The sequence below is a fragment of the Bombus vancouverensis genome, chromosome 8, assembly GCF_051014615.1.
Source record: "Bombus vancouverensis nearcticus chromosome 8, iyBomVanc1_principal, whole genome shotgun sequence".
Lineage (NCBI taxonomy): Eukaryota > Metazoa > Arthropoda > Insecta > Hymenoptera > Apidae > Bombus > Bombus vancouverensis.
In genome coordinates this window covers 16,006,674-16,027,627 of record NC_134918.1, presented here as the reverse complement: position 1 = coordinate 16,027,627, position 20,954 = coordinate 16,006,674, and the positions used below count along the sequence as shown (strand labels likewise).

General features: G+C 37.6%; 1 protein-coding gene across 1 annotated transcript in view; it reads right to left on the bottom strand.

Annotated features, from left to right (window-relative positions):
* Window positions 1-19,806, bottom strand: part of LOC117159636 (uncharacterized) — a 558,819-nt gene extending 539,013 nt beyond the window's left edge. The window contains exon 1 of the mRNA XM_076620942.1: window positions 16,681-19,806. Coding sequence (XP_076477057.1) covers window positions 16,681-19,806 — 3,126 coding nt within the window. The remainder of the gene's footprint in view (window positions 1-16,680) is intronic.
* Window positions 19,807-20,954: the final 1,148 nt, after the last annotated feature.

The following is a 20,954-nucleotide window of genomic DNA, read 5'->3' as shown; positions in this document are numbered from 1 at the left end:
TAAAATTTCAGTCACATAAAATAATGTTTTAAATCGGACAGGTTGTCTTTAATATAATAGAATATAAGAAAACAAGTTCCTTTCGCGATCGCATAAAAGTGTTTTGTCAACTATTCAGTTAAGAACTATCAGCCACTATTGGCTGACAACGTAGGTAATTCGAGCTGGAAGCAAACCGAGTAGAATTGAAAACAAATCAATTTATTCGAATGAAACGTGGCACGGGGGTAGATGATGGCGCGAGTAAGTGAAAAATCCGTTGTTAGGTCACGTACGAAGGAAATGAGAATCCCACTTCGCGGAGGAAGCACTCAGCCACCTCCTACGATGCTCTATTCGAATAATTATACAATCGCCACGAACCCTTTTTGCAATCGCCAGTCGAAGTTAGACTGATATTCAATTCCAGGCGAAAGCAAGTTGAAACTGTTCGAACCGAATGTTATTGTTAGAGTGATAGTCGCTCGAAGAAAATTGCGGTCACGTTCGGGTTTTTCCGAACCTCATTAGCGGTGTGAACGTTTTCACTTTGCTCCAATCTAGAATCTCTACCACTGAACGCTATCGAGATAATAGAAGAAGAAAAAAAAAGGAAGATCGTGAAGATAATAGCAACAAATTGGGAGGAAATCGACTACGCTTAATTTTTTACGAAGAGTGAAATAAAAATAATATTTGGATAGATATTGGAAACGTTCGAAGTATTTTTATACTAATATTTATTTTCTAGTACATTTTTGTGAAACAGTAAAAGCCCATTTGTAACAGAAAATATTTCATTCGTAAAATCTTTTGAAATGATCCGTCAATTTTTGTGAGTAACTTATACCGTCGTTTGTTTCAATATTTGAAATAGTAGAATCGTTATTTACGATTCTTGAAATTTTCCATTTGTAGGTTGGGTATTCTATATGAAATTACGAATATATTATTAAATATTTAATAAAAGTGGCATATCGAAGTTCTTAATCCGTGTCGAGGCAAAGTAGAGTCAAAGTACAGTAGTAATAGCCCTGAATTTTCTTAAACAGATAAAAAAGGTATTTTATAATAATTGTGTTGAATAAATGACTGTCCTTCCTAACTATTATGAGAGGGATTTTTATTACAGTAGATCTGCTGTTTAAGGACGTTCTTTACAAATGAAATTTTGTAATATCAAGATATCTTGTACAAGACACAGAATGTGAAATAATTTAAAACACCCGTATCGTGCGAAAGAAACAGAGAAATGAATAATATTCGCGTTGTTCTCCTTCCTATTTTAATTTCATCTCATTAAAAGCCAGCTGTCTTTTTTAAAACGTACAAAATTGTGAGGGATAATTCATGAAAAACTTACATTGTCAAGAAATGTAGTTCCTGAATGTTGAAGAGGGGTCGTTTTACAGTAAATTCTTCGTTCCGAAAGAAATTATTACAAACGAGATGTTTTTACAAATTACAAATATATTATTTTTTTAAACTGTTATATTAAGATTCGTCATTTTTAATACGATTAGTTAGAAATGTAAAGGAATACACGGTACCGTGAGGTTAATGAAATTTCATTCTTATTTACCGATTTATCGATAATATTACGGGAATGGTTTTCTATTTTAATAACATTTCACGGTAAGAGAAGACGCTAGGTTTTATTCATGCCAAATGAATTCATTTTGCTGAAATGGAATCATTTTATTTCCTCTTGTGATCGATACTGTTGAAATTCAGCGAATATTAATTAGTCAGTTGGGATACTCCAATTGCGAACGAAGAACTCTACGCAGATTCCCATTAAAATTCGAGTAAAAACCGACAATACATTGTCTAGAACATAGATAGACGAAACGATTGTTACTTAATTAATTTCGTATTGATTACAGACAAATCTGTTTCTTGCTAGTCCCATTTTTTGTAACAATATTTATATTTCGTAAACTTCCCTACGCATCTGTCTTGCCATTAATTTTTTTTAAGTGTTATAATTCCGTAGTGCTTGTTATAGCGATAATTATATTTCTACGGATCGTTGTATATTTAAAAGAGAGGAATCAACAGTGATTTTAATTCTCTTCGATTTGTTTGTAAAATTTCACCGTTTTATTTCAATTCCCAGCTTTTGTAATAATACATTACGAAAAAATAAATTCAACTCGTTTCTTGTTGAAGAATTAAACAATGAAATCAATTACTCGAAAACAAATGGATTTTTTTGTACATAGAATTTCGTACATTTTTTGTAACTGTAATTGCTAAAAAATATAATTCTGAAATGGTGAAATGTTTGCTGGTTTTGTAATTTTTACAGAATGTATTAAAAAGTAGTAATTGATTTTCTTCTCGCTCCCTTTAAAAATTCATTGTATTACGAAGGATAATTATAGAAATATGAAGAAACTAAAATGCAAGAAAATTACTATCCCCGAGTCATTCGAGACAAGAATTAATATGATACACCTTCGTTTCATTTCATAAATTTATGTTATGAGTTACATTTATTAATAAGGATATGAAAGGTTACATTTATTCCTTTCGCTCATATTATATTTCTGACAAATATTTATCAACTGTATTATTAACTTTTCAACTCTTTGTTATTTATGTTGTTTGTAATGTCCAGATTTTTTAATATACATATATTAAATGTATTTTTTTGATTAAATGTTATAGGTTTTACCATGAAATGTGACTATGAAAGAATTCAATAAGCCTGTTCTGAAATATCAAACTAATATAATTACGTAATATAATATCATTCAAAAGTAATTTTCAATGTCCAATTTATTGCGAGAGTGGACATATAAAATGCAATGGAAAATTACAGATAGCGGTGTTTAATTTATGACGAAACTGATTAACTAATTGCAGTAACTGTAATCGATATTATTAATTATTCACTGAAATTACTTTCATCTCACCTGCTAACCGTACTTAATCAAATTTTAATGTTCATTTCGTGGTTTGCACTTATTTCGAAGTTTGGACCACGTTTCCAGCGATTGCCATCAATATTTTTATTGTCGGCTAACCTTGCTTTAATATTACGTTCGCTTCTCTATTATGCAATACGATATGACAGAGAATTTTCGTGGCGTGCGAGCTTTATGTTGTTTTACAAGATTTTCACAGAAAGATAACATCGATTTACTGCCAATGGCATAACGTTTTTTACGTACATCCACGTACCAGACCGCAATAAAAAATGGGAAATAGAAAAACATAAGGAATGGAATCGTGCGTTTTATTCGATCTCTTCCTATTTGATCTTGTACGGGTAAAATTGTTCCCGTTGTGCGAATCCTTTTTTAATACTCAAAAGCAACGAAAGTAAATCCGAATAGCAGGAATTTAATTCCATTGTGCCAACCTTTTATCGGATCTTTGTAACGAATGTTAGACATGTATATTGAAAAGCTAGAACAAAAAATAGTTCCATATTTTTCATAAAAATTAAGACCAGACGCGTTGAGAATATAAGGAAAGAAACTTTTATGGAACAAGCGTATCGCGAATCATAATATCTAAAATTATTATCTATCAGGTTCAATCTACTTCCGCGCAACGATAATTCTAGCTTTCACTAAATTGTTCCATAGTTTCGACGACGCCGGTAAAACATCGCGAATACTTCAAATTCCTCTCGGATTCCCCTGGAATCTCATCATCAAAGTCAACACCAAAGCAAAAAACAAAATGTTTGGTACGATACTAAAGCATCGCTTCGTTCAGATTAGTTAAGCTACGTAGCTACGTGGATTGAAACTAATAGAGAGTGTCTGACGGAAAATGAAAAAGAACGAAAGGATGTTGTAACTGTTTGAAGAACGCATTAAGTACAAATTTCTCAATTATTAAAATATTGATTATAAAAATTACAAGTTGTTAGACCATCTTCGATGCTTTACACAAAACTGAATTAAACTATAAGATAAGCTAAACTGAAACATCGAGCTTGCGCTATATTGTCGCTACATTATCCATAAAATCGCAACGCTCCATCAACGTTTATCGCAAGGACAAGAATTGAATAGAATGTAGCGATCAGAAGAACGAACCACGAAATAGTTCGTAATGCATTGCGTCGCGTTCAGCAAGCTTGTATCGCTTTCATGCGCCACACGATTTGGGCACAACGACGCGCGAAATGTCGAAAATAACCAACTGCTCGCGGAATAACGTGTAACGGCGAATGGTAGGAAGTAAAGCGTGCGTTCGAAGCGGCCGTTCGATAACCGAAAACCGGAAAAAGCTGTAGCGACGTATCGACGGGCGCGTTAAAACGCGACTCGGATATTTTGCAGCGAGCCGACCGACAATGAAAACTCAATTAATATATTGCGACCGATCTGAACGACGCTCGAAGTCGACCAGGTCGAATCAACGGCAACGACCGGTGGTGAAACGTTTTTTTTCTCTTTCGTTTCGTTTCATTCATTCGTTCGATCCAACTTGTCGCGCGACCGAAGTGGCGGTTCGCCTCTAAGGAACGAACTACATATTCTACTCCCCAGAGAACCATTTCCATATACGCAGCATGCGCTGTTTCGAACTTTCGATTCCTACGTTACTTCTATATTCTTTTTTATTTCCTCTTTACGATATCCGTATCCGCAGTTCTCTTCGTTCGTTGTTAAATTTTTTAATCGTTATCCAAGTATCTGGGATAATTGTATCGATCTCGAAGAAAATGAGATTTCATCTCTTTCCCGAGCAATTCCATTTCAACCGCCAATATTCGTATTTTCCTGGTTTCTAGTACCGCAGTGTTCGTTTATTGCTATATTTGTTTGCTCTGCCTGGGTTTTTGCTTTAAACGGTGTTTGAGGAATCGAAGTTGATACTGTTAGAACGCAACAGAGACAGAATAAGAGCGTCTGATGAATTCTTTCCAGGAAGGAAAATGAACTTGATTCCAAATACCAGCAGCGACTCGCTTTGCGATAAAGAGTGAAATATTGAAACTGAAATGTGTCAAAATGGTGGTAGATGTTGTGCTTTGATACGTGACGGCCATAAGGTTGAAATCTCGTTACGATCTTCGACCGTGACTTTTCAGGTCCGAACCATAAAACATCCCTGTATCTGTCATAACGTCACTCTTTCACCGGCACTATCTCTGCGTCAACAAACAAATTTTCTACTGTTTCTACTATTTTCGGAAGTCAGCCAATGTCATCACTCTCACAATATGTCAATTTCGTATAAATTTTCATCACTTTCAACCAGATTATACGTAGGGCGTTGCCTATGGATATATCAATGTTAGATTCAACACAAATTCGTACATGATTCACCGATAGCTTTCGATTTTTCTTCCGATAAAGAAAGTGAAAAAATGTTGGTGTCGCTTCTCGGGTTACGACTATATCAAATTTATAACATTAACAATATAATAATAATTTATAATATAATTTATAAATAATTTCTAAAGGGATTGTAAACGAGGAAACTACAATAACTCCATTTCAAAAATTCCACGCAGCTATTGAATCCAACTAAATGTTCTAAAATTATCAGTAATCGAAACTATAACAACAAGAACGTATCTTACTGATCTTATTTGTAACTAACGAGAAAAAAATGAATCAAGGGAAGTAATGATCGTGTTCATAAATACAAATGACATTAGTTAACGATTGAACTTGCTTAAGCGAAACAGAACGGTTCAGTAAATTCTCAGCAAGCACATGGTACGGAAGGAAAAGCAATTAAACAGGAAATAATTTAATGTTTACGTGTAAGCCGTATCTTTTCGTATATTTAGATTATTAACAACACTCAAAAATTATATCTTAGAACCGTAGCGCGCGAATCATGAAGTTTATCGATCACCCGTTCGCCGTCTACGTGCTTGGATTTTTATTAGAGGTATCTCGTTGCCAGAGTAAAACCAGTTATGAATCTGCCGAGAACAACGGCACTTTTGCCTGCCTGGAAAAATACGAAAGTATAACAGGTATCGGTGTGATTTCGTTCGATTCATTGCGTTATTTAATATTCTTCTGCCTTCCTCTGTTTTACCTATTCCGAGCGGTAGTTTTATCGTGTTTCTCTTTCTTCTCGAAGCGAATGTTATTCAATTTCAACCATCGAAAAGAAATTATTTCACTTCGTAGCTCGCTCGTGAACGGTGTTTGTAATTCATAAGAATTTCAATCGTATTCCTTATAATGTGTGTATAATTAAAGAACAATACCGCGTTAACGCAACATTTCGCTTGTGATTGTTTCTTCTGTCACTTTACGTTATTGAATTCTGTTTTTATGTAATTATGAAAAATAAATGCTTGATACCTTTCCCGTTAGTCTCCTTTAATTTACATACTACGATTTAATATTTATAATAGTAGAATAATCGTGTTTCAAATCTTCAAAACATCTATTATTTTCTAAAAAATGTCCATTCCTTCCAAAAGAAAAAAATATGTAAGATCTATGGTACTTTGTTCACATCTTTCAACAACGTTGCGTCCATGGAGAGATATATATTAATCAATTAAAAATAATAATCATATATTATTGAAACAAATTTTTTAATTATTTTATTCACTGTTTTCAATAGGTAGATATTATTTCACGTAACAAAGAACCAAAAACTTGGAATTAACGACTTTTCCGATATAACTTAATTCGATTATAATGCCAAAAAAAATCAACTTGTATTCCAACTACGCAAACCTTTACTTCCCAAGCATAAAACTCTTTCAAAATTTTATCTTTAGAATCGTTTCTCTCAAAATTTAATCACAGATCACAGTTACAAACGTTACTTCATTTTAATTCAACGATCTCACAAAATTTTATACAATTTAATAAAATTCCTTCAGAGATATAGTTGAAATGACGACGAATTTAAGGAAATAGAACGTACGTTAAACCGTGTAACTGCTGACATTAGTTGAACGAAACACGAAGCAAGATTTCCAACCATGATGTCGTTTTACGTGATTGCAACGGGCGGGTTTGCCTTTTAAACTCACAAATCGTATTTCCCGGTTCCGTGATCATTCTCGCTTTTTCTATGGATCAGCCGCAAATTCGAACAAAAAAGTTCCTGTTTTATCTGCAGTTGCAGAAGCCGCGGCTGTACGGCAAATCTGATTAACTCGTCGTGGCACGTCGTTCCGCGTGGCACGATTTTTAGTGGGACATGCAAACACACGGTCCTGTCCGGGTTCAAAGATGTCCAACCTAGCTAGAGGCTCTCTCTCGCCTCCATTGTTATCTCGGACTTTTGTGGACCGTAGAACGGATTGTTTTCGGCTTCGCTGTCGACAGTTTTCATTTTGCTATTCAGAAAACTGTTGACGGTTTTTGTTACGCCTTCGTTGTTGCCCCGAAGTGTTTGCCCACGAATCACCGTGACTTACAACCGTAGACGGAAAACACTTTCTCGGAAAGGCCTTTGAATTGCGAGCACCATCGACTTTCCCCGCACCTGCTGATACGTTTTGAAGACTTTCGAAACGTTCAAAAAATTCAGAAACATTGGGACAGTTAATGTGGCAAATGTTTATTTTCTGTGGTTTTATCTTTCATCGGTGGAACAGGAGACATCGCAGTCGTAGATTTAATTAAAAGTTCGTTCACTGGTGGATATCCTTATTCTGTTCACAAAAGTATTCCATTATAGCAGTAGATGTTCGATATTTCACGAAATATTCACGATTAAAGTTTCAAGACTGTATCATGATTTTTAGTTAAGATAATCAGAAAATGATATACTTGCGTGAAGGTAACATGTTGGAATTCTATTCACACTCGTAAGAAAGATGTTTTTTAAACAGTAATTTTCTTGCAAGAATCACGAATACTATTTTGTTATACATATAAGGTGATAGAGGGTCTGATATTTAGAAGATCTGTGGTACCTTGGCCTTATCCAGAGGAGTAAAAAGTGTTTATTCGAAGTAATTTGCGAAAGCAATGCTGTCGATGTAAAGTCAACTTTTATTATTTAAGAAGCTGAAGTTTTCCAACCGAGTAGTGTTCTCAGTAAACGAACGGTACAATAATTTTGTTACGCCTGATATAATTGTTTGTTACATAAAAATACGAGAAAATTTGATAGATTTAAAATTTGATTTTAATAACAGAAACAGTTAGTGTCTTGTAGAGAAAGAGGTTACTTCCTGATACACAAAAGATAGAAATGCTACAAAGGGAACAAAATGTTTCGCATAATGCTTCACCATGAAGTACCATGTTTTACAGCAATTTTTTTAAATAAACGAGGATAAATTTAGTGTACGTTGGTTTCCTTCTTTTACACGAACATCATTATCGTCTTAAACAAGAAGGATAGCGTACGTAACGTTAGGGAGGGTCATTAATTTCAATTTGCAAGGATAATCCTGAAAGATGCGAGGAAATTGTGCTCGAGTTTCCCGAGAATAACTGCATTCTGTGAATTCATAGGATGCAACTGGTAACATGGTTGTACGAAATGCATGTAAAAAACATAATTAACCGTATCCTAAGATGAAACATATACTTACTCGTAATTTATATTTAAAGCGGTTTAATATGAAATCAATAGTTATAAAACAGCGATGGAATTATTTTTCCCTTAATTTTTGTGATTTTAAGAAATTTGTTGAGATAGTTTGGTATAACTAATAAACAGTTAATTACAGTGATAGCAGTCATTCGTTAGTACGAGGTAGTATTTCTGTGCAATTTACATATAGATATGACTTCATTAACACGTATCAGCAATCAATTGGTAATCATTCACGAATAATGATTAAAACTATCGATTACCAGAGAATGGTCCATCTATCAACTTATTATCTACGCTTGATAACTATGATATTGAACGATTTAATGGACTTTCGTCGATAGCAGTAATACAAATTACGATTTTAATTCATGAAACTTGTCTTTATGAAATCATTACTGCCATTAATGAATTCGAACGTCCATCGATCCAACAAAAATTGATATACAACATTCGTGCATAGGACAAAGAACGTACGAAAGCAATGTTCTAAATGTCTAGAACTAAATTCCTGAGGTATACGTTTCCAATTAAATTATTGAAACATTTTTCTTTTCGAACGAAAAACATATATAAAATAAATATGTCATAATTATAAAATTCATTTTTAACTATAATTAATTCCAGTTAATAAAATATTTATCTATCTGAGGAAGGCATTATTTGCTTCTAAATACTTATATCCCTTAACTTTTTCAGCGAGCGTGTGTAAATGTGTTCGCACAACTTTACAATTTTTCTTATATATAAGAGAAAAAGAAGAAAAAACAGCGTTCGATGGCTGGAAAAAAATTTACAAACCGTGTCAGTGATTCCCAATTGGTTAAGCTACTTAAATAAAAAAAAAAAAAGTTCCCCTGCGAGCGTATCTACATATCGGAACTCGAGCGTTTTAATTCGGTCTCGATCTAATTTTTTTGTTCCTTGCCCATACTTTTTCCCTTCTGTTTCGTGATTCTGAATATTTCGAATCGTGGCTATCGTATCGAGGCCGCGTTATTCATTTCACCCGTTCCGTTTTTACATTTATTCCCTGCGATTCAATCGCGGCCGAATTTTCCCGGATTCTCGACACGCGAGGCAACTGTACTTTCCGCGAAACCGTATCACCGCGGCGAAACATGACGGAAATTCTCGCTGGTCGAGTTACGCTCCTTTCTGAATTTACGTTACTCGAGCTGGCGTGTCTCGAATGGCTTAGAGTGTTGCGGAGTCGTGGCTTTTGAAACCGCAACGCTACGAACTTTCCCGCGATCTTTGGTGACACAACATTCCCACGATTTAATGCAGACAGTGTGACTGACTTAGAGAGTAAACCACTTATCCAACGTACACGCTCGAGATAGTTCGACGATACGGTTTGGAATTAACTCTGCCACGTCTTTTGCGTTATTTTCGATTCAATCGTGTCTTTTTATCCCTAACAAGGAAAATTGTACAGGGATAGTTTTGAACGCTAGAATTACGAGAGTGGTCAAAGTAAACAACATATATGCGTAGTAGTCGTTTATTTTTTTCCTTTATATTATGAACATTTTTTCGGATGTCTTTCGCTTTGATTTTCTTGCTACAAGTTTCATACTTTAGTCGTCGGTATCTCTAGTGATTTGTCTAAATGTTTTAGTTGGACTGTGCTAAAATTTCCTTTAGAATGTTGAAATTCCTTTTGCTAAGTAAAATGAGCGTGAGATTGGGACACATAAATCTGTAACGAGATTAAAGTTGTGTTGAAGCGGTAAAATAGAAAACGGTATTTTTAAAATAGGCAAAATAGCTTTGATTAATTATTCCCCGAAATTCTAATTATTTACCTAAGCGGGGTATTATCCTCTAATAGGTAATATCACATATTGAATAGATATAATTAAAAGAAAATTGTACAGCAATGGCTTCCCTTTATTAATATCCCCGTCAGTTTTCCGAAAATAAGAAATATATCTACTAGCGAAACGGTAAAAGAAGAAACGATTGAATGGAGGTGACATTAATAGAATAAGTTACTAGCTAGCCACGTTTCAATGCCTTCTGATAATATATTATCGAGATCCATTTCGATCCAATTCCTATCGCACGAATGAAAATATATCAATGGGGTCAAAAGCGCTTTAAAGGCCAGTCACTTGGAATGAGTTGTCCATAGGATCGCACGGAGGTCCCTTTCACGCTATAAATCTCCTAAAAACGATTCTCTTGAGCTGATGTTTGAAAAGATTGCACCGGGAGCTTTTACGAAGTTTTATTTCCTTGATAATTCCAAGCTCGAGTGGTACTTTATCGATGGTCAAGGAAAGGATAATTTTGCCGGTTCCTCGTCTTTCGTTATAATGCTGTAAAAACTACACGTTCCTTTCAATGCAAGAATCAGAGCTGCGATTATTGGAAACTCTTCAGTTTACTTGTATTCGAAGAGAAAGAGCGAAATAACGTTATTTCGTCTAAACGTAGGTAGAATACCGTGGATGTCCAATATACTAGTTTCAATTTTCGTAACACATGCAAATGTTTATACATATGAAATGAAGATTAAGAAAAATTTATATAGACTACAACTAGGTACGATCTACTATTAATTTCATTAGAAATAAAGTAGTATGGTAAGAAAAATAAATTATTTGACACATACGATACCATATTTAGAAGCAAAAAATCATACACGACCTGGTGCGAATTTTTTGAAATTATTCGATGTAAAATTACTTGAAAGTCGGTAGCTTGAACCGAGTTATCGTAACTATTTGACAAGTTATCCGTGTCAAAGCGCTTCCTGAGTGACAAGGAATGCATTATTAATCGATCGGCAATTACTTGTACAAACTGGATGGACCAGAGCTGAACCGCAAGCGCAACGTCCATTAACGTCGCAAAATTCTGTCACCGATGCGGCTCGTTCGGCTTTTATTTTTCACTTTTCCCGTTTACATCGCTAAGCACGAGTCGAGAGCGTCGAAAGAAGGAGACATTAATTACATTAGAACGAAACGCGCCCGCTTGCCTAGACACTTGGCTTAGTAATGTGGCTTTGCCTAGACACTTGGCTTAGTAATGTGGCTGTAACCGGGCGACAATCAAACTAATCAGCTGATAAAATCCCTTAAAGCATATAAGGGAAAGCAGACCACCTCTTCTTCTCTTTACAGATGGCATTTTCATCCGGCGGTTCTCCACACCAAAAAATAGGAGTATTGATAACCATGATGAAACCCAACCACTCAGTTAACAATACTGGGCTCTGCCATGCCTATGCCCAAACTGGCAGTTGACTGACCAACTTTCATCCCCCCCCCCCCAGGAAAAGGGGCCCGTTATATAGCGACACCCACGTGTCCTCACGCTCAAGATAATTGCTACACCGTGTGTATGGCGCGTGCACGGGCCGCCCGCATCTCCAGCTCAAGTAAAGCAATAAAATAAAACAGTAAGTTTAGTAGCAATAGTATCCCCTCCTGATCTTTGATCGCGGCAAGAAGATCCGGAGTAGGGGTGGTCGCTCCACTAGGAAACGTCACACTGCAAAAGGAGGGTAGAACCGAGCTTTGGATACAGTAGTCCCGCCATTCGTACATATCTTGCTTACATATCATTCTACCATATATATTAATGTCTTTCTTCTCTCCTCTCTTCTTCCATTGTGTCTAAGGTATAGTTCTGCTAGGTAAGCTTTACTGAAGAGTCCTACTAGCAGATCTCGCACGAAACATTTCTCTCTCCTTTTCCTATATTTAAAAATTCTACTGGCTCATTGGCCGACGTTCCAACTTAAGCACGCAGAGCAAAATTACGCTTTATAAGACCATAATAAAACCTGTCTGGTCCTACGGGATCCAACTATGGGCAACAGCAAGTAATTCCAACATTGAAGTACTCCAACGCTTCCAATCGAAAACGCTCAGATCCCTGGTAGATGCATCCTGGTAGATGCATCCTGGTATGTTACCAACGAAGCAATACATCGCGACCTCAAGATATCCACAGTCAAAGAAGAAATAAGAAAATGTAGTAACAGATATATCATAAGAGTTAACAACCATCGAAATCCCCTAATTATTAAATTACTTAATACGTCGGACCAGATACGCAGGCTAAGAAAACACTATCCTTTAGTCCTAAGTACTAGATGCAGCTAGGAATAAACTTACTGTAAACTAGTTAGTCATGTCACTGCACCACGTCAGAGAAACTTACTCAAAATTCTCGATGCGAGAATTGATTGTAAAGTGCTTGTAAATAAGAAAAAAATTTTTTATTTATGCTTTCTCAAGTCGTTGTTTGTTTATTTGATACTCAACATCTGTGATGGAATATCTAATATGGAACTCCGGTCGCCGGGATTCGAACACGAGTCCAAATGTTCGCATCTAAGGCTCTAACCACTGCGCCGCCGTCGACCGGGAGTAGTTAGTGTGGAGTGGTGGTATTTTGTTGTCGAGTGCCGCCACAGTAAGAATCCTCTAGCGAGTAAACGAGCCACCGAGTATGGGCCAGAGACGCGAATTCTCTTAACTTTGTATTGTAGCTGCTGTTACAAAGGCTCGTGAAAAATGGCCCGTAAAAAAGGAAATCCTTTCTCTTGGTTAACTGTGAACTCTTTTACGCTTTTAATACCGATACAGTACTAGCAAAGATACTAGTAAACATAGAAAAAAGTTGTGGGCTTGATTAATTACTAGAACGGGTTACAATAGTATTTCACGCTTTTTAAAGTTTTAAAGTCACTCTATTTTTAAATTGGGCTATTTTATAAACATTTATACGACTAATTTTAATCTTTGAAACAAAGATATTTTTGTATCGTATAATTTCAATTCACCTTCCTGTCAATTTTCTGATTCTTTGTACCCTGTCAACGTTTCCTTTTCCGTAAAATATTTTATAATTTTTTAACATATATTGATTAATTGTTAATTTTGTTGCAATATTTTTCAGAACAGGAAGATATCTTTTAACAAGGAGATAAGCGTGATTCGCGATCGAGGAAACTCTAAAGACTTCACAGGTAAATGAGACAATCAATCAATAATATGATCATTGATCCGTCAGTTAACCCTCTCATTCCCGAATTATTTAACAGTCACAAATATTTATTTGTTACATAATAAATAAACGATTCATTCAGATGTAGAATTCTGGCAGAAATCCTTTTCATCCACTAAATATTCGAACAAATTCTATATTCCAAGTATTTTCTCCAATCTTGCATATTATCGGCTTTCGATGCAATTTTTCATCTTTAAATTTTCCACTCTCGAATGCGCAAATATACGCATCTAACGATTAATTTTTTTATATCATACTTGATTACCGTGGGAACGAGAGGGTTAATAAATTAATTGTGATTATTAGCAATAACACTAGAACGATTACATAGTACAAGCTAAACCAGAGTTTATTCGATCGACTCTGATACGTAGGCAAATAAACGACAAACCTTAAGTCGCGTGATAAATCTTTCTCGCAACACAAAAGTCGCGATACAATTCGCAATTCAGGAACTCTCTCCGCCTCGCGATTTTTATGGCGTATAACAACAAGAATGAAATATTCGCCTTTGTGTCGCCGAATCTTTTATGCGTTCCATTCTGCTACTTATTTCGCGCGAATTCCCGGAAAGGAACACCGGCCATTACTGAATTGCATCAGAGGGAAATTGGCCTAGAAGCCAGCCCCATAGTCGGTTGGATTCTCAGTTAGGTAGGTTAGGTAACGCACGGCGGTTGAAAATGCGAATTCTCTTTACTTCTCTATTGTCCACCGTACTCGCAAAGGGAATGAGAGGAAGACAGCAAGAGCGAGAGAGAAAGATAGAGAGAGAGACAGAGAGAGGAAGAGAGAGAGAGAGAGAGAACTGGGCTAGGGAGGAAGGGGATATTTGCTCTTCTGGGAAAGTAAACTCCAGAGCTTTTCATACACGCGCGACTCGTAGCGCTAACCCAATTTTACCGGTACGACGCCAACGAAGCTTCGGCGGCTACGTTTTCACCGAGAGACGGGTTATTTGCCTTACCTACACGCCACTACACGGTACCGTCTTTTATACAAAGTATTGGCAAAGGTTGGAAATGTCCCTGTAGGAAGAGTGCGCCCACGACAGTTAAAATAATATCGGTTCATGGTGAGGAAGCTTCGAAAATATTATTTGTTAGACGCGCTTTACGTGTTTTGAGAAATTTCTCTTAGGGAGATAAACCGAAAGAATGTGGGGGTCGAAGTGTTTGCTTTAGGAGGGAGCGGTTATACATGGAATGTATCATGCTACACGGTGGATAATATCGATTATCGAGTATCGTACTGTTACTGTCTTTTAAGGGTTTTATTTTTTAACTTTGAAATCTGCGATTACTTTTAGCGATAATAATTTACGAGGTCGTGCTACTGAATTAATTCATCAGATTTATTGGAATTGTATGTTTCTCTCGGTTTTGCCTCATTTTAATATGTTGACTACCACGATTAGTCAGTAACGATTGGCGATGTGGGAATTGATTGAGACAATTAAATTAGAAATGAACAGTACATATTCGTAAAATTGTCAATATCTTTAATACTGTGATAACAACGCGAGGTACTACTACAAATAGATATGAAGCAAAGTTTCAGTAAATTAATTTTCTGATACGTATATTCGGCTGTATCGTATAAAATTTGCATAGCAGATAACATGTTAACCCAAATGCAGCTAATCTCTTTTTTTTATATTATTCAAAATAACGTTATCATCCTTTTATTTAGATTCTAAGTTGAATACGTTAATTTCATTTCCCTACGTTACTATTATTTAATTTAAATAAATTGTCATTCTTTCAAAAGAACAGAATCATAAAATAAACTAAACTAAGCATAGATAACACGAGTATATACAATTTCTAGCTCTTACTTCGCATTCATTTATATGTAGTAATTGAAAAAACGAATAAATTACGAAAAATGCAGATCGTACACTTCGTACCGAATGTAAAGTTGAAAAACAAAGTAAAAAGTGAAAAAGACCGTGGAATTCTTGTACCAAGTCTTTATTTAGACGAGCGTGTTATATAGATATGAAATCTGGAATTCCCTATTCTAAACACGTGCACGCTGCAGCAGGTGACATCGTCGTCGGATGACGGTATCTAGTTTTATAGCACGAACAAAGTTGTCTAGACGAAAAGACCGAGTGTGGAAGTAGTAGAGTGAAAGGTACACAGGGCTCGTAACGAAGTTTTCAAAGACAACATGGAGTTTGATATCTAACGAGTTCATTCTACTCGGCTGCGATGGCAAAAACTGCAAGTGGAGATCTCTATCTGCCACTCTTTCCGGCCAGGTCACTCATCTATCTTCGTTCCACCCTCCTTTCGCACCCTTCTTCGTCTCTTTCCCTAGCAACCAATGTTGAGAAACGCGAAATTCGTTCCCCTTCGCACCCTTCGCGCGTTATTCACCCAAGGCTTCTGGATTTTAATTTTATAAGAAATTATTGGCGTATAAGCGACGCACTTTGATCGTTCGAGTGTCTCTTATTACGCATTTTACGTTTCATATAATTGTTTTCTTTATATTTAAAGCGTGTTTCTACAATCAAATAAATATAAGATTCGTGGCACGAATTATTTCTATCTTTTGATGGAAACTTGCATTTCTTTCAATCAACATTATACACCTTTATATGGTTATTTTAACGTAAAATTGTAGTTTCGAAATAGCGTTTCTACGATATAATTTTATATACTATTTTAGATTGTAACAATGAATATCTAAACGTGCAAAATTATAACACTATTGATCCTTAATTGACTAGGACACAGTTAGCCGGAAAAATGTTTGCTCGATGTTATTTTGTATTTTATATTTTTCAGGATAAAAATTGTTGAGAATTTGTATCGCGTAAAATGCGGAGTACAAAATAAAATTAAATAACTTAAGACCACTGTTATGGTCGACTGTTCTATGATGTAAAGACTATTTTTTTATTAAAATAAATCATTTCTTGATATATGAATAAACAATTATCTCGTAGCATATTCGTGATCATGCTATACTGCTTTTAAAGTAAAATATAGTATCTTTACTTTGAAATGTGGCAAAATTGTATTCAAATAAAAATAACCCTGCTGTAAAATGCACTAAGGTCGTTATAGCTGCCTATACATCGTTACACCATGCAAAACGAAAAACTGAAAACTTTTCAACATCCATATCATTTTCAATCGTTAACGCCCTTACCTCTGACTCCGGTGACTGAACGATTAGCGACGTTCTCGGTGGTTTCTCGGGAGGTACCTTTTTCAAAGTTCCAGTAAACGAAGCCACGGAAGCAGTGCTGGACGGTGCTGAAGCTCCCTCGTGACCGTCGATTTGACACTGAAGTCGATGGAACTGTGAGAACGAAGTACGGGACGTATCGGCGCGATCGAATTGTGGCAGACACGGCAGTGGCATCTGCGACATGTTCGGTATCTGAATAGAATTCGGGTCGCTGGTGTCGTGTTGAAGCCTAGGTGATAATTTCTCGCAGACAGACGATTGGCAGGATTGATGATTAGAGTTCTGTGTATAGGAAGCGGTCAATAACGTTTGATGATGACTGTGCGGCGTATTCTGGCTTTGCGACGTGCAAATCTTATCGGTCGGTTGTTCTTGGTGGTTGGGCAGAGAATTCGATTGAATCTGGTGGATCTCGTTTCCGATCGAATGCGGCTGAAAATCGGTCGATCTTTGTAATTTATCGCACAGCTGGTTCTGTGCTTGCAAACTTTGCAGACGGGCTTGTAAATCACTTTGTTGATGTTGAAATTGCGCCACTTTATCGAGGATTTGATTTTGATTCTGAAGACACTGAAGCTTCGCTTGTAGATCGCTTTGTTGACGCTCAAATTGGCTGAGTTTCTCGGATATTAAATCAAGATTCTGTTGATTTTGCAGTTGTTGCTGCTGGGACGTCAAAGCGTCGGATTTTTCGTTCTGTGTGTCTAGTTGACTTTGAAGATTATCGCTCTGGCTCTTGCTATGAGTTAGTAAGCTGGTCGAGATATTGTGGCTTTTACGATGGCTATGGATTATATGATCCACTTGATCGATCGGTTTACCTAAACTTGTTTCACCGAAGTCTGTTACCACAGTTAGAACAGTCTTGGTATCTAACTTTGCTTCGCTAAGGGCTGGATACTGATGACATATATTAGGACTGGCTCTTTGAGAGGGAGCCGTACTAGCAGGTGGTCCAAGGTTCGCTACGGATCCACTAATGGGCTGCTCGTCGAACTCCTTTCTCGAGAGTTCCATGTGCTTCGTTAGGTCAGCACTAACGTGTCGCAAATGTCGACGTTGTTCCATTATAGTCCTCTGACTGATGTTGGGTATAGGTTGAAAGGCCGATTGAGTCATTCTAGCTTCCTTGCGATCATCTGGTTGATGTATCTGTCTCGGGTCTCTCCTTTCCTCGGACTGATTACGAGAACGTGGACTGGTGGAGAGCATTTGATTCTGCATCATGTTTCTTTCGTGTTCCTGTCGTTGTCGTTGTTCAGCCCATATCGTTAGCTCTTGTCTAGTCTTCTCGAAATTTTGATTTACAAACGACGGACTTTTCTGTCCTGCGCGATCCGCGGATCCTTCGCGAATCGGCATGAAAGGCATAGGAGACCTTCTAACGTCTTCCATTCTCTTGCCTTCTATGGTCATCGGTGACCTCCTATGCTCGTCGAAGTAATCGGATCGTCTGTTTTCTTGCGGTATCGCTACTCTTTGATTAGGGCTCACGTTACCCCATTCGGGCTTTCTATCAGCCCCTATGCTCTTCCTATTTTCTTGTCTCGTATCAAAAGCCATCGGCGATACTCTTAAGCTCGTATCCAATCGCCTTTGATCAGGCGGATACACTTGATTGGTTTCGACTCGTTTCGGATCCACCATAGTTCCGGTCTTCCTCGCTGGCATTAATATTTCCTGATTCGTGTCACCAGGGAACGTGAACGTAATCGTATCGTTACGACGCTGGAAACTCGATGTAACGTCCACGGAAATAGATTTCCTGTGTTCAGGTCTGGTCACATATAGACCACAATCGGTTACCACGGTTTCGCACATCTTTTCTCGACCAGGTGGATCTCCATTCGTATCGACGTACAGACCGTCCTGTCTCGTCCTAGGGTTTTGATTAATGGCTGTCAGGTATCTTCTATCCTGAGTATCGGTTACGATCTGTGCGCCTTGCACGATTATCGCCCCGTCGCTTCGGTGAATTTGTTCTTGCGGAGGATTTTGATTAGGGTCGTATTTAGGTTTCTGCATACCTGGAACATCGACACTCGCAGACTTTCTGTGCCCTGTATCGTGAGTAATCTTCGAATTACCTCGTGGTGGAACCATAGGTTTGGGTCCACGACTGGGTCTCTCTGTAGTCGCCATTGCGAGACCATGAGTCACATTTTGGGCGATCGGTTGAATGATAGGCTGTGTCTGATATTGTCCAAGTTCCTGAGAGAATCTTTGAGGATTCGGTGATTGTTGTCCGAATTGTTGAGCGGGATACATTCCAGTATGAGGATTATACGGTACCGCGTTCATTACTGTTTGAGGATACTGACTATAGGAATACTGGGGTTGCCCGCCGAATTGAGCGTAACTAGCCGGTTGAGGTACGACAACGCCTGAAAAGTACGGTGGCTGAGGACTGGCGGATTGAGGAGGCATTTGCGATCCGTGTTGAACAGTTACGTATTGACCCTGTCCAGTGAACATCGGATTCGCTGCACCTCCTTGATACAACGCAGGATCTCTATATGTTACATCCCTCGTCACGTAACCAGCTCTTTCAGCGTATTGAGCTTGTTGAGGATACATCTGTTGAGGTCTCACCTCGAACTGACTTCGGATCTGCGTGTACTGAGTTTGATCGTAATCAGGCATGAATTGAGGCTGCGCTTGAACCGGTAGGGTTTGTGTACTAGTTTGAGAAACATGTTGCGTCCTCTCGAGAGCAGACTTTTCCTGGCTGTACTGTTGGGGTGGAAGTTGTCCACTAGGGGGGTGTCTATCCTCGGGAACACCGACCACAGGTTGCTTCCTTCCAGTCAGATATTGACCTGTCTGCTGAGTTTGCTGTTGCTGTTGTTGTTGTTGTTGTTCTTGAGTTTGGCCGGCTGACTGGTTCTGTTGAACCCTATCTTGAGAGAATCTGTCATATTCTATGGTACGGTTTTCAAAGCCATTGGACAAGTCTTGTTTCGCATTGTCGGCAAGCGGCTCAGCTCGGCCGTTTTGACACGCTGTCTGTTGATTCTCCATCGTTTGTCCAACCTGGTTTTGTTCCTGGCTATCGTTCACCCCTCCTGAACCAGACTGCGACATGTTGGCGGCCCCCACCGACGGTCGTCCGCCGATGTAGCCGAGAATTCGCCCCAATCCGCACACCGTGACGACTTACCGTGCAACTCTCTGTTGGAAATCTAGATTTTCGCTTGAACGCAATCGTCACGGATCGCGTTTTTACGCCTCGTATATTCCGCTAGGTCGACTCGAGGCATGTAAACGTCGATATTGATGTCGTTTGCTCTACGCCCGATCGCTGTTCCGTGATCCTTATTGAGTTTCCTCTTTTTACTTTGTCTTCTCGGTGATATAAACCGTGAAGGGAATGCAACAAAATTTTTCGCAATTTTTTTCTATAATTTGTTTTCTTAACGTACTAATTTTTGTTTTTAAACGTGAAGTGAATTCGTTGCAGTTTTTCGATTCGAATATTTGACTCTTCGTTCGTCGAGTAATTTGCTAGCGAATTTTTTTTCTTTGTTCTTTCGATTATCCGAAAATTAACGGACGAGTTCGTCACGCTGTTCTTGCGTTTTATTTATCCAGATCGTTTGCATCCGTTTTCCCGCCGGAGCTTCGTTAATAAATCGCAGACGCACCGAATAATATTACGTGAAAATTTGGAACGTTTGTCCAGACAGAAAGTCTCTGAGTGCCGCCCTCGAATTTCTCATTTTTCCACGAGCAAATGAGAATGCGCAATTGCAAATGTAATCTCTTTTATTGCGTCCCTTTGACGCGATCCCCGTTTCGTTTCGCAAATCTTTATCAATTATGCGTTATTGTTCCTTTTTTTCTTTTTACTTCATGGTTTCCTTATCATCGGACGACAGAACGGATATTACGAAGCAGAACTGTTTGCCTTTTTACTATTTCTTGTCCGTAAATAGCAGTTACGCTGAAACGTGTCAGCGCGTAACAGCTCGCTCGTATCTCTCAGTTATTTTCGTTCGTCGTGAAAATGTTACTCCAAAAAATGTCATTCAGAAAGCTTTTTGGCTGTCATCGTTTGACTTCCACTCGAATTTTTCATAAAATATTGCGCTTGCCACGTATAATTCGTCGTTTAGATATACGATTTAAATAGCAATTCGAAAGGACACGATTAATCAGTGTAAATTCCTGGAAATATTAAAAAATTGAATACTTTTCCTTTGATTCTTTCGTTTTATTATCAGTTTCTCGAA